This window comes from Eubalaena glacialis, chromosome 3 (genome assembly GCF_028564815.1).
Source record: "Eubalaena glacialis isolate mEubGla1 chromosome 3, mEubGla1.1.hap2.+ XY, whole genome shotgun sequence".
Classification (NCBI taxonomy): domain Eukaryota; kingdom Metazoa; phylum Chordata; class Mammalia; order Artiodactyla; family Balaenidae; genus Eubalaena; species Eubalaena glacialis.
This window is the reverse complement of record NC_083718.1, coordinates 61802029-61816983: the sequence shown is the minus strand read 5'-3', so window position 1 is coordinate 61816983 and position 14955 is coordinate 61802029. Positions and strand designations below refer to the sequence as shown.

The window sequence follows — 14955 nt, the reverse complement described above, 5'->3', positions numbered from 1 at the left end:
ACTGTTTGCCTTAGAGAAGGCCATCTTTACTTTATTTCAAAATATATCTTATTTGCCCCATCTTACTTCATTGCAGAGTTAGGGTTAATTTTAAATCATCTTGGAAATTTAATGAATACAACTGCCATTATCTCTAATAACTTGCAGATTCTTGACCTATACAAGTTTCTGTTGTAATCTAAATTAGTTCATTTAAATACATAGTATGAATCACGATAAGTTATTTCCTTTAAATCAACCGAAACACCCATTTTACTGAATGCTGACACAGGATAAAAATAAATAGAGCACATGGGTCATAGCAATAAAGAGCCCTAACAGATGAGAGGGCTTAAAAGCAGGAAACACTGTAAAAATCCTATGTGGATGGTAATATTGAGTTTAATTGAATATAATCGTTGGGACTAGATATTTTCAGAAGTCATTTATTATTATTGTTTAGGAAGATACATTAGTGCATATTTTATATAGCATAATACCCAGCAACACTCCCAGAATTAATGCTTCTGTGGCAAACATGAGTTGAGTGAAGTCAGTAATTTCTTGTCAGGTGGGGTCAGATTTTGCTGCCAAATGAATTTAGTGCAAATTTGCTTAATTTCTTTAATTTCAGAATAGTGGAAAAGAGATTGTGGACCTGTATATCAAGAATATATAATACATATTTGTCTTTTTTCCTCTATAGCATCTTGTAATTTAAAATCTCATTGGCAACCTGGATGTTTTTATTCTATCAAGTAGCTATTTTGTAAAGTAAAGGAGCTAAATTAGCAGTAGATAGCTTTAGCTTTGTTGGAATGTCTGTGTGAACTATTACTTTCAGCTGTGTTACTGACACAAATGATTCCTGCAAATTTTTTAAGGTCTGGAATAAAAAGAATGCAAATGAAAAAGGAAGAAGTCAGACTTCTAAGCTCCCGCCAAGATTTGCCAAAAAACAGGCTACAGGAACCCAGCAAGCACAGCTTCCAGCTTTAGCTCTAGCCTCAGCTCCAGGTCCAGGTTCAAACTCAGCTCCAGGTCCAGCCACAACCTCAGCTCCAGTTCCAGCCTCAACCCCAGCTCCAGTTCTAGCATCGCCCTTGGCTCCAGTTCCAGCCCCAGCTGCAGTCCCAGTCTTTACATCCACCTCAGCTCCACTCCCAACCTTAGCCTCAGCCTCAGCTCCAGTTCCAGCCTCCACCTCAACTACAGCCACAGCCTCTTCTCCAGCTCCAGCTCCAACCCCAATCCTTGCCTCCGCTTCCACCCCAGCCTCTGTCCCCATCCTTGCCTCAGCCTCAATTCCCATCCTTGCTTCAGCTCTGTCACCAGCTTCAGCTCCACCTCCAGCCACCTCAGCCCCAGCTGCCCCCACCTCAGCCCCGACTGTCCCTGCCTCAATCCCAACCCCAGCCCCAGCCCCAGCTCCAGCCCCAACCCCTGCCCTAGTCCAAGTCTCAGTCCCAGCCCCTACTGCCCCAGCCCAGACTCAAGGACAGACTCACAAACCAGTCCAGAGTCCACTACAGACTACAACACAGTCTTCAAAACAGCCACCTCCTTCAATTAGACTACCTTCAGCTCAGACACCTAATGGCACAGATTATGTAGCCACAGGAAAACCCATCCAGACCCCACTGTCACATGGCACTCTTACAACTGAATTATGGGATAACAAGGTAGCCCCACCAGCTGTGTTGAATGACATCTCTAAGAAATGTAAGTGTGCAACAAGAAGTGAGGGGTGGAAATGGCATGGGAATTGGGGGTTTGTTTTCAATTTTATTTATATACTCAGTATGTTTTTTCCTAGCCATTTCTTTTTTCTCAGTAGGAAGCAGTAACAGTAATCTTTTCTTAGCTTCCTTTCTTAAAACCTTTGTTTCTAAGACAAGTGTGTTATATTTTTAACAGCCATATTTTATGGACACAACTTTGTGTTGATAAAACAATAGTACAGTGTTTTGGAGGAGATTATATTTATTTTGGTATGCAGGAATCTCTTTAAGTATTATATACCATGTGAAAAGTCATTGTTTTAGCTACCATTAAAAGAAAGGGTTAAATGGGTTAAAGATTATTAGCCTCTAAATTTTAATGGTCATATTTCCTGTGGCTTCTCCTTCTCAGTAGGTCCCATTAGTCCACCACAGCCACCTTCAGTCAGTGCATGGAATAAGCCCCTAACATCATTTGGATCAGCTACTTCATCAGAGGTAGGAACAGACTTAATAATGGCTTTTGTGGGGTTAGTGTGGCGGAGTTTCCTTAAAACAGTTTCTCAAACTTTGGCATGCGTCAGAATCACCTGGAGAGCTTATTAAAGTAGATTGCTGGGACCCATGCCCAGAGTTTCTGATTCATTAGGTCTGGGCTAAGGCCTGAGTACATTTCTAATAAGTTCCCAAGTGATGTTAATGCTACTGAATCTCGACAGTTATAAGCTGCTTCTCACCTTTAGACATGTTACGGTTAACATTTTAAAACTTCTAGCTTTGTGACACAGAGAGTATAAGTGCAATTACTATTTTCTGGACTGTTCTGTGTTTTTAATGATATGCATGTTTGAATAGTCAGTATAATTACTTAGAAGCAGAGTTTCCGGGAGGTTGTTCTAACGTAATTTCTCAAACACGCAGTATTGGTAATTGACTATTTAGGCCAGCAATTCTTCATTCATTGAACAAACATTTATTGAGCACTTGTGATGTATCAGGCACTGTCCTAACCGTGGCCTTAGAACAAGTGGGTAGTGCTGTGAAAACAGAATAAAAGCCCCGCGCTCATGGGGCTTCCGTTGTAGTTGGGGAGAACCAACAATAAATAACACATGGAATGTTAAATGGTGATCAGTGCTGAGGAGAAAAGCAAAAGCAAGGAAGGTGTATAAGGAATTTCCCAAGGGGTGTGGAGACAGCTTAAAATAGGGTGGCCAGAAAAGGCTACTTAGGTGACATTTGAATTAAAGACTTGAAGGAGGTAAGAGAGCATGCTATTCAGTTGTCCAAGGAAAAGTGAATTCCTGGTTCAGAGAATAGTAAATACAAAACCCTAACACAGGAGCATGCCTGGTGTGTTTGAAGAGGTCCATATGGCTGGATTGAAGTAAGGGATGAAAAGAGAACAGATGAGGTTGGAAAGATAATAGGTGGAGGATCTGGTAGGGACTTCAGGCATGGTAGGAAAACAGTAGATAGTTTTGAGAAAAAGAGTGACAGGATCTGACTTTTTAAAAGACTGTTCTAAGTAGTCTGTTAAGAACGGTCTGTGGGAGCAAAGAATAGATGGTAAGATGCTGTTGCAATAATCAAATGATGATAGCTTAAACCAGGAAAGTGACATTAAAAGTGATGAGAAATGGTTGGTTTCTGGGTATTTGAAGGTAGAGCTCATAAATTTACTGATGAATTAAATGTGGTATGTGAGAAAAAGGAGTCAGTTATCTCCAAAGCTTTTGACTTGAGCAGCAAAAGGGATAGAGGTCCCATCAGTTGAGATTGGGAAGCTGTAAAATGAATCATCTTTGGGGAAGAAGATCAGGGAATTCAGTTTTGAACTTGCTGGATTTAAGATGTTTATTACACATCTAAGTGGAAATGTCAAGTAGGTAGTTGAATATAAGAATTTGTAGTTCAGAGAAGATAGTCTAGTTTGACTACATAAATTTGTAAGTCATTAGATGGTGCTTAAGTGATGAGGTTGGTTGAGGTCACGAAGGGAGAATGAGTTATAAAAGTAGTTAGAAAAAGAGAAGAGAATCAAAAACCGAGTCCTAACTCAGGGAGTTGTGGGAGATGGAGAAGCTAAGTGATGAGAAAAGTGTCCTGGAATCCAAGTGAAAGATGAGTTTAAAGAGGGATAAATCAAGTGTGTCAAATGCTGCTGGAAGGTCAAGTAAGACAGACCCTGCGAATTGACAGTTGGCATTAACAATGTGGAGGTCACTGGTGACTTTGACAAAAACAATGTTGGTAGAGCACTCGGTGCAAAAGCCTGGTTAGTGTGAATTTAAGAGAAAATGGGAGAGAAGATGAGTACAGTCGTCCCTCAGTATCGCAGTGGGATTGGTTCTAAGATCCCCCATGGATACCAGAGTCCAAGGATGCTCAAGTCTCTTGTATAAAATGGCACAGTATTTGCATATATTTATGTCTAGATTACTTATAATACCTAATAAAATGTAAATGCTATGTAAATAGTTGCTGGTGTGCAGCAAATTCGAGTTTCACTTTTTGGAACTTTCTCGGGTGTTTTTTTGTTTTTTTTAATCCAAGGGTGGTGGAGCCCATGGATGCTGAGAGAAGGCCGACTGTGTAGAGAACCTAGAGTAGTTTTGCCGTAAAAGGGGAGCAGAGAAATGTCAAGGAAGATACAGTTAAGAGATTTTTTTTTTCTTCTTTTTTCTTTTCAGGGAAGTCTTCCTGCTGTTCCCTACCCCCAGTTCAGCTTTCTGACTTAGGTCTGGAGTAGGCCTCATCGTCTGTTTTGATTTTTTTAAGTTCTACAGAGAACTCTTTGTAAAAATAGAATTAAGAGTCACTGGATTCTGTATCTGAGATGCTCAGTTTAATCATTTTTCCTCTGCCTATTTGTTTTGACATTATGATTAATTAGAGCATTTCTTGTACAGAAAGTTGATTTTTCATTACTAATGAGAAGGATGGAGTAGAAAGTTTCTTTTCTTTGTTTTGGATGAGTGTACTGGTTTAATAATTTTATTAAAATGTTTGGTCCAGGTTTTTAAATTGACGTTAAAGTACAGGGACCATAATCTCTCAGCTGCAAGATTTTTGTTGTAGACATTCTACTACAAGTTGATAATACTAAAAGGATGCTTACATTCTTCTTCAGCCTCTTGGAGCAGCAAGATATTTTGTTGGTATCTCATTTTCCTCATGCATATTTTTCTTCATCCTCTTTATGTTCTTTATATTTTCTGCATAGAATGATTTTATCATCTGTCCTTGTCTTATGTATATTTTATAGACATTTTTTGTTTCAAAGAATATAATATTCTTCCTAAAATTGTCTAACGTTCTCTAAGTCCCATTAACTATTTTCCTATTCATTTAACTATTTATAAGTTCTTAATTGTTTTATACATAAAATCAATAGCTTTCAGTTATTAAGTACTGCACCATTCTCTCTTCTAAGATTAATTGTACATTTATATTGAACTGACTAGAAAATTTCAACATTGACTAAAACAGAGATGTTTATTCTAAGTTATATCAGTACTGTTTGTCTATAGTTGAAAGTGAGTGTTCAGATATTAAAAATAGATCTGAATGACATGCCTTATTCCTACTGATGACATTGTTATACTGATAAATATAACAATAACCTTACACAGTAATTGACACACTTAATTCAGGGGTAGCAAAAATGATATGAAATAGTGATTTGATTATAAGACCAAGGCCTGAAGTTTAACTTTGTCCCTAGTTTTGTCTTTTTGTTTGTTCTTCCATGAAAAGGTTAAGTACAGTTTTTGTGGTTTCAGTTACCTGCAGTCAGCCACAGCCTGAAAATATTAAATGGAAGATTCCAGAAATAAACAGTTCATAAGTTTTAAATTGTGCACACCTTTCTGAATAATAGCGTCATGAAATCCAGTGTTCCCACCCACCCATTAGTCATTTAGTAGCCATCTTGGTTATCAAGTTGGTCGTTTTGCTGTGCTTGTGTTCAGGTAACCCTTATGTAACTTAATAGTGGCCCCAAAGCACAAAAATAGTGTGGCTGGCAATTTGGATGTTCTCTTACTGTGCCTAATTTGTAAATTAAACTTTATCATCAGTATGTATGTATAGGAAAAAAAACACAGTATGTGTACTGTTGAGTACTGTCTGTGGTTTTGAATGTCCACTGGGGGACATTGTTATAAACACCCTCAGGCTTACAAAACCCCATGTCATCTAACCTTCTGCTTGTCCATCTTCTGCCACTGTTCCTAATACCTGCTGTGTTCCAGCCTCACTAGTTTTTTGGGTTTTTTTTAATTCCTGACCTTTACACTAGATGTTTGCTCTGCCAGAAACACCTTCCACTAATCCTATAGTTTAGATTCAGTTTCCATATGACCTCCTAGGGCCTTTTTCTAAGTGGTTTAACCATATTTTAATTTTTGCATATCCCTTGTCTAACTTTTTAGTTGTTTATTTTCTTCATCCATTATAATGCAAGTTAGATTGGTAGTGTCTGCCTGGATCAGCGCCTAGCACAAAGAAGGTATTACATAAATTAGCAGTTTAATTGATGAATGAATTTCTGATGTGTGTGCATGCCATTACCAATCAAAGTACTTTCATGTATATTAATTCATTTTATTTTCAAAGCAGAAGTGGGTGACACTGGTATTCGTATCTTTTTTCTGCTCCCCTGTTAATTCATTCGTTTATCTGTTGCTGGTGGTGCCTTTCTGTATTTGTTTTACATTTGTTTTAAATGATGTTTTACATTTGTTTTCACTTGAGGCTCTGATTTGCCCTTCAACCCAGGGCACTTAAAGCCAGGACTTTAAAACTTCAGTCTTGTCCTAGTTTTTAATTTATCAGTTGTTTTCTAATACAGATCAGTAGGGTTAAGGGAATGTTCTCCTAAAACATAAACCAAGGTCAGTTAATCTCAGTTGGATGTAGATTGCTTCAAACCTTCTATTATACTTTTAAAATATGTGCTATTACATAAATCATTCAGTCAAATTTGAACTCTGCTTTGAAGCAAGTTTTTTTTTTTTAAAGTTTTTATCATTATAGAACCAGAGGGGTTTTTTTTTAATATCTTTATTGGAGTGTAATTGCTTTACAATGGTGTGTTAGTTTCTGCTGTATAACAAAGTGAATCAGCTATACATAAACATATATCCCCATATCTCCTCCCTCTTGCATCTTCCTCCCACCCTCCCTGTCCCACCCCTCTAGATGGTAACAAAGCACCGAGCTGATCTCCCTGTGCTATGTGGCTGCTTCCCACTACTAGCTATCTGTTTTACATTTGGTAGTGTGTATATGTCCATGCGACTCTCTCACATCTGAAGCAAGTTTTTAAATGTGCTCTTACTAGGGAACAAAGAATAGTCAAGAAAGTGGAGTTGAAATTGGAATTGACACAATTCAGTTTGGTGCTCCAGCTTCAAACGGGGGTGAAAATGAAATTGTTCCTGTGCTTTCGGAAAAAACTACTGACAAAATATCTGAACCTAAAGAACAACGGCAGAAGCAGCCACGGGCAGGCCCTATCAAAGCCCAGAAGGTATAGTTCATATTCCAGATATAATTGTATGTAAGCCACTAACACTTAAGGAGAATAAGTTTCAAAATTGGATTAGTTTTCAATGAGTGTCTTTGATCATGATGTGTTTTTGTCATAAACATTGAATTTAGCTTCCAGATTTGAGTCCAGTAGAAAACAAAGAACATAAACCTGGTCCTATTGGAAAGGAACGTTCATTAAAAAATAGAAAAGTAAAAGATGCCCAACAGGTGGAGCCGGAAGGACAGGAGAAATCAAGCCCTGCTACAGTCAGAAGTACAGATCCTGTGGCAACAAAGGATACCAAAGCAGTTTCAGAAATGTCTACTGAAATAGGAACAATGATCTCAGTATCATCCCCAGAATATGGCACTAACGTGAAGGTAAGCAACGTGCAACGATTACCAGTTCAGTTGATGCAAACCACGTCTAAAATGAATGGGGAAAACAGCAACAAAATACTTTTTTTTTTTTCTTGAGGCATATAATTCTATAGCTTATAAGGGTTATTATTTCTTACAGAGAAGATTTTATTTCATGGTGTGCATATGTGATCTAAAGAAATTCCTTACAGTAAATTATCTTTCTGTGGCAACTTAATTCTGGACTATTGAGTAGTTTAAAGTGAAAAAATATTTACCCAAGATTAGAATGCTTTTCAGCGTGTTTATAGACTTCGAAAGAATTGCTCTATATTACTTTTTATTTTGTTAATGGAGTTACAGTGGACCCCTCCTTATCTTGCACACTAGTGAGATTCTGAAGTCAGGAAAGATAAACTAAAAGATAAACTTTTAGTAACTCCAGTATAGCCAGTTTTCTTTCAGGGTTGGAACAGATCATGTTTCATTGGTTGAGCACCAGAGGAATGGTTGACTTGCATTTAGGGACTACATTGAATGAAAGATGCATATCTTTAGAAATACTCATTAAGGCAAGATACACTGAGTGACTTCATGGGGACTGACACTTGTGGGAGTAGCAAATTTATATCTGCCATTTGGTGTTCACTCCGGAACATGTATTCATGGAGAAGAAAGGTAGATGGAATCTTTCATATTACTTGAATATTTTTCTCTTTTTAATTGCCATACAACTCAATGCATGGAAGTGAAAAGCTTGTGTGATCTAACTCTGCCATGTTTAAAGAAGAGATTCATGATAATAAGCAAGGAGTTTATCCTAAAACCTAATTAATTGTGACAACTAAGATCTTGACATTCATTTATCCATGTTTTATTTTGAAGAAAATAGAAAATCAGTAGTTGAAAGTAAGCTATAGATTGAGTATAAGAACCACACAGAGTTCTTTTAGAAATCCAAAGAAATAAATACTTGACACTGTTGACAACCTCCTAGTCCTATGCAGTATATTTTTTAAATGTATAGGACCCCAGCAGTGGTTGAAATGTGGTAGGTCCATGTTTGTTTTATCCCACTGTCGGTCTTTAAGATTTGAATCTTAAGGTCTGCTCTCCTCTCCTGCTTTCTTCCAAAACAACTTTACAACTGTTAGGCTGTTATTAGAAAGTGACTCTTTAATTCAGTTTAAAACGTATTTTTTTCTATTACCACTCCACAGGAGTCTGTAACAGACTATACTACACCTTCTTCCTCTCTGCCTAACACTGTGGCTACTAATAATGCAAAGATGGAGGATACTTTGGTTAATAATGTAAGTAATCAACCTGAGATGTCGCAAGTTTGGATAGGGACCTGGCTATTGTTATCTAATACACACTTTATGACCAGTATTTAACTCTTCTCAGGGAAAAAGTTGATAGTAAGTTTGTATTTAGGAGCACTGTAATATAATTAGGGGAAATAGTCAAAGCTGAGTTGTTTTTCCCCTGAAAGTCATCAGCTTTATGTTTAATATCCAGGCTTGTGATGCTTAGGCTTGGTTTCGTAAGTACTAATCCTATTAACCTGGTTTGGTAAGAATTTTTGTTCTTAGCTTTCACATTCTACAGATTCAGCATTTATTTGGTTGGTAATTTTGTTCTTAAATGACACCTTTTTATAATGCAGTGAAAGGTCATTCACTTAAAAAGACAGATTATTACCAAAGATTTATGTGTTTCTTTTTGAATTTAAAAAATTATACTGGACCTTAACAACTTCATTCCTCTTGTGAAGATTGAGCTATAATGTATATCTTCATAAAGCCTTAAATGCTCTATTAACACATTATTGACCAGGGGATTTTTGCAGAAACTAATGCCTGTGGCCGTAATACGTCTCCGTTCAAAAATGTGTTAAAAGATGACAGTAAGTTATGTAAATTTGGCTCTAGCATCCCAAAGCAACCGTGTTATAATTCAAGACTCTGTTAAAAATCAGTACAGTCCAGTATTTTGCCTAGTTCACTAACTGACAGGTGAAAAATTGTGAGCCAAAAAAAAGTTAGGTAACCTCCCATGGAAGAAGAAGAGCATTTTAGAAGTTACATGTATGGCTCTTGTTTTGGAGAGCAGGTATGGTGGAAATTCGGTCATCTGGTCTCTTTTTTAAATATAGCCTTCTATATTAAACAAAGGCTTCTTTTAAAAAAATAACCTTTACAGATATATTTAAAGATCTCTTAAAAAGCTTTAACTCTATCATTTTAGAATAAAAATCTCAATTATCTTTTATTACAATGTCTTTCCCATGTTTTCTGTTTTTCTCTCTAGCATCAGGTATATAGACTTTTAGGTGAGATGCATTAGAGATCATTTAATCCAACTTTTGTAGTCCAGCTGAAGGAAAAAGAGAAAGGAGGAAGACACACATTTTCTCTTTGTGATAAGAGAACACTTTTGGAGCTGATTAATGTAATTTGTCCAACTTATGTTATAAAGCTTCACTTCATATGCCAAATCCTCTTCCCCTGACCTTTTGGAGACAGGTTTATTTAACTTCTTATAGGAAGTAATAGAAAACTTGGGAAGGGCAGAAAGACTTTCAATTTACTTCCTGATGTCACTACATGGATTCTCAAATACTGAATTAGTAACATTTCAATAAGGTTTAATTATACTTGAATCATGCTGTCTTTTCTCACTTTAGAAAAATGTAGAGTATGTTACCTTTTCCAGAAAGTATATGATGCTTTCTGCCAAACTACTCTTTTCTAAAAATATAATTTATAAAATATGAATATGGAAGGGAAGATCATTATTCTTAAAACTCATTGAAAATATCCATATGAGCATTTTAATGGTTTCTGTCTAATCTGCAAGGCTGATTAACATAGTGACTTGTACACAGAGGACTACTGAGGGGAAGATGCCCAGTCTTGTGTTTAAGTAAATAGTCTATATTTGATTTTTAGCAGTGTATCCAGAGTATGTTTGAAAACAAGATCAGTTTGGGTCAGGGAGCATTATAAAAGGTCATCAGTTTGGAATGGTTTCACAGTGTTGCTTATTTGTGCCGAGTGTGGTGGTGATTCTGAGCTTAACATAGTGTTAAAAACAAACGTCCTACATGGGAAAAAATTTTAGGACCTTTTGAAATGTCCCTTTCTCATTCATTAGTCTGGAGGCTCCATTTTATGCATAGAGCTTTTGTCTTTTTAAAAATTAAACTGGGGAATTCCCTGGTGGTCCAGTGGTTGGGACTCTGCACTTCCACTGCAGGGAGCACGGGTTTGATCCCTGGTCAGGGAAGTAGGATCCCACAAGCCGTCTGGCGTGGCCAAAAAATTAAAAATAAAAATTAAACTGAAAAAAAGCCTTATTTCCCTTATTGAGGCTTAACGCACTTTTTAAGGATCTTAGCTGATATTTATTGGTTGTAGTACCTAATATTACAATTGTTTTGAATCTTGAATGTCTTGAAGGTTTAAATGCAGGTGGTGTTTTTGATTATTATGGCACAGCTATTTTAAAGATTTATAAAATAATCTCCATTAGATTGTCCGTAGTACCACAAAGTGATTATCTTAAACTCGCCCCCAACATCTCAGTCATTGTGTTTAAACAACTGACTGAACCATCATGTAGTAGTACAAATTAATCATATAGTAGTACATAATAAAATCTCAAGATCCAGAGACTTAGAGGAAAAAAAGAGATACGAGTAGTGAATTTCTAGCATCTTCAGGTTTCTAACAGTACTTGCCATAATCATGTCTTACTATAGCAAAGCAATTTGGTTAGTGTAACGAGGTGGGGGTGACACTATATATTTTCCTCCCAACATTACTTTTGTTCTTGAATCTATTTATAAGTTGATTAGATTGCTGTAAAGAGAATAATTTCTTATACTTACCCTACCATGTTAAATGCTTCTCATAGAACCTGTGGGTCCTGTAAATGGTGGAAATTATATTACTTAGAGCTTTGCTATACAGCGTATGGTCCAGGGACCAGTAGCATCAGCATCACCTGGGAGCTTGTTTGAAAGGCAGAATTTCAGGCCTTCCCCGGGCCAAGTGAATCAGAATCTGCATTTAACAACACCCCCAGGTGTTTTGTATATACATTAAAATATAGGAAGCATGACCTTTGAGTTTTTACCTTATGTTTGTGACAGATTCTTTTTCTGTCAATTTATGCATAAATAAGCAGACAGTATTTCTTCTCAGAAGTTTTATCTAAGATGTCCAGAATTATCAGTTACTATAAATGCAGTGGAACTAAGCAGTCAAATATTCCTCTTGGCTCTGATGAAAATAACCTTAGAATACATTAGCATTATCTTTAATGGGGCTTTTGTAGCAGACTTAGATTGTAATATGTGTTGCCTACCTTTTCAGGTGCCCCTGCCCAACAGCCTCCCTCTCCCTAAGAGGGAGACTATACAACAGAGCTCCAGCCTAACTTCAGTTCCTCCCACTACTTTCAGCCTCACCTTCAAGGTATGTACGACATCCATCTCTAAAGGTCCTTGATTATTGCATGCAAGGGGACATAAGTTAACAATACTCTTGGTATTTTTACTAGTTTTGTGTGAAAAGCAGCAACACTAAGCTGAAGAAATGGAGTGATGTCAAATTATACCTTAAAATTTTATTAGTTTCTAATACCACATAGCAGTGACTTGATATCCTCATATTTAAAGTGAGGCGTATTATGCTTGTGAATTTTGTCTTAAAAGTACAGGAGAGCATTTTATATTTCATGTTTGTACTGAGTTCCTCTTAGAGATCTTAATAATTATTGGATACATTAGTTGTGTTGAAAACAACTAACTTGGTGTTGCATGTTTTTTTGTCCTAAGTACTGGTAATGGTAAGAATGCTAATTTTCTGTCTTTCCTCTAAGTCATGTGTGAATTGAATGAATACAATGTAGTAATTAAGAGTATTTTATGAAGATGTAATTGATTAATACAAGTGATTTTGATTTGATTTTTGTTGGATAATTTTTGAGTAACGGTCCAAAAGAGATTTTACACAACACATGCTTTTTGATGTCAAGAAGTTTAGGCTTTTTTTTTTTTTTTTTAATCTCCTATTATGCTTATAATTTTGAGCTATGTTACTAATACTTTTTTTTACAATTGAGTTATTTGAGAGTATTTTAAATCAGTTGTTCACCTCAAGAGTAGTCAGTGGTTAAAAAATACAGATGTGGAATTAAGTGAGGATTTTTTTTTTTTAACTGCATTTATTTATCTCTTTGGTGCTGTTTGTTTAGTTTTATAACCTGGGCAAGTATTTATCCTCTACTGTAGCAGGGCTTTCTAATGCTACACTGGTTGCCAGTGAATCTTTTTGATGATCTTCAGGAGAGGGAGTAACTAAGTTTTTTTTATAATGTGACCAGTGTTTATTTCTAGACTCTTTCTATTTGATTCTCCAGCCTCCTGACCACTTGTCCCCTTGCCCCTCCCAACTATTTTTTTTAATACCCCCAACTTCTTTTTAAGAAGCTGCTTAAATACAAGTTTGAGACTATAAAATTTTACAAGACAACCGCTTCTGCTTTGTGTCATCTCCATCTTTACCCAGTACTTACTGTTTACTGCCAGTTCCTACTCAGCCTTTTTTGCTGTTTTTCCACCTGAATGAGTCTTAACCTGTGTTTCATACTATATCTTACATGTGGTTTTTACCATTATTCTGCTTAAGGCAGTAGTCTCATTTTGCATAAGCAAATACAATATCATCATTAATTATTCTTCAGGCCAGTTGTTGATTCTTCAGAAAGCCCTTCCACATTGCCTTTCACTTAATGTTTTTAACACCCCAAAAAGAAATAATATACATTTGGATTAAAGTAAATTTAAATTAAATTGTATTAGCTTAAGACTTTTTCTGGTTTATTTTTACTTTTTTTTAATTTAATTTTTATTTTATATTGGAGTATAGTTGATTTACAATGTTTTGTTAGTTTTGGGTGTAGAGCAAAGTGATTCAGTTATACCTATACATATATCCATTCTTTTTCAGATTCTTTTCCCATATAGGTTATTACAGAATGTTGAGTAGAGTTCCCTGTGCTATACAGTAGGTCCTTGTCAATTATCTATTTTTACTTTTTTTTGGACACCTTTCTTTATTTGAGTAATTTATAAAGTATGGATATTTCTATTATATGGGTATTGTCAACAGTATACTTGCCAAAAGGAAAAATGAATATAGTTAAGTAATTATACTTCTTAGTTTCCTTGAATTTCCAAAATTAGAATCTAAATTTTCTTGCTGCTTAAGAAATGAAATGAAACCAATGTATGTGGCTTAAGTATTATGTAAGATTGATAACCTATAATTTATGCATTTCCCATACAACAAAACTGGTTGTAAAAGGCATTGTAGTCTATAACATTGCTCTAAGCTATAAAATCTCAGATAGTACAAGCAAATTGCATTTTGTCTATCTTGCTAAGTGGTGGTGTGGGGGGTTTTTGTTTTTGTTTCTTACCCTCTAAGAGTTTTGTTTTAAAATAAAATACATTTGAAACCAGCAAGGTGATTGTGAGGAAAAGGAAAAGAGTCAAGCAAACCTAAAAGTGTCCTGTGTTTTGAGTTTGTAGTAATGATATTAGCCATCAAGAAAAGGTTATATTATATATAGTGTGTGTTTTAACAGGAAAGTAGGGAGATATGTGATATTTCTCAAATACTTAAAATCAGGTTGAAATTTTTAAAGTTGGTACTTCAGAGACCTACAAACTTCCCAACAGTGGTATTTTAAAATCTTATTTGTGAAAAGTACCCTGGTGTAAGTCATTGCAGCTGAATTTTATAGGTTATCTTAGATTTTTTCCTCTCAGCTCAGTATTTTGACTAGTAGAACTAAAAACTTCAGAATCTCTCTATCTGTTCCTTTCCTGTTCAAGGAGCCTCAGGATAGTTGAGGATCTACATCTGTGCTCTCCAGTTCAGTATCCACAAGCCACATGTAGTTATTGAGCACTTGAATGTGGCTAATCCAAGTTGAGGTGTGTGCTGTAAGTTTAAAATTAAATAGATGCTGGATCTGAAATGTTAATTTTTTTAATTAAGCATCTCAATTTTTGTATTGATTATAGGTTTTAATATTATTGTAGATATATTGGGTTGAATAAAAATATGTTACCAAAATTAGTTTTACCTCTTTATTTTTATTTTTTAAAGTGTGGCTACTAGAAAATTTAAAATTATATGTGGCTTGCATTTGTCTATCTGTTGAACAGCTCTAGATAGATTAAACTAAGCCTACAGGTAAAACCAGCAGCCACAAATACAAATGGTGGCAGTCAGAACCCGAAATGCTTGATAGGGTCTGGAGGTGAAACAAGAAGTGT

The 14955-nt window shown here is 35.9% G+C and overlaps 1 protein-coding gene across 13 annotated transcripts in view; it reads left to right on the top strand.

Annotated features, from left to right (window-relative positions):
- PRRC2C (proline rich coiled-coil 2C) overlaps positions 1 to 14955 on the top strand; it is a 98145-nt gene that overhangs the window by 66641 nt on the left and 16549 nt on the right. For 11 of the 13 annotated variants that reach the window (XM_061183113.1, XM_061183107.1, XM_061183104.1 and 8 more), the window contains exons 19-24: positions 864 to 1701; positions 2113 to 2198; positions 7048 to 7236; positions 7368 to 7619; positions 8819 to 8911; positions 11981 to 12082. In XM_061183113.1, the coding sequence (XP_061039096.1) occupies positions 864 to 1701; positions 2113 to 2198; positions 7048 to 7236; positions 7368 to 7619; positions 8819 to 8911; positions 11981 to 12082 (1560 nt within the window). The remainder of the gene's footprint in view (positions 1 to 863; positions 1702 to 2112; positions 2199 to 7047; positions 7237 to 7367; positions 7620 to 8818; positions 8912 to 11980; positions 12083 to 14955) is intronic. The other 2 variants (XM_061183103.1, XM_061183108.1) reach the window with 2 other exon arrangements.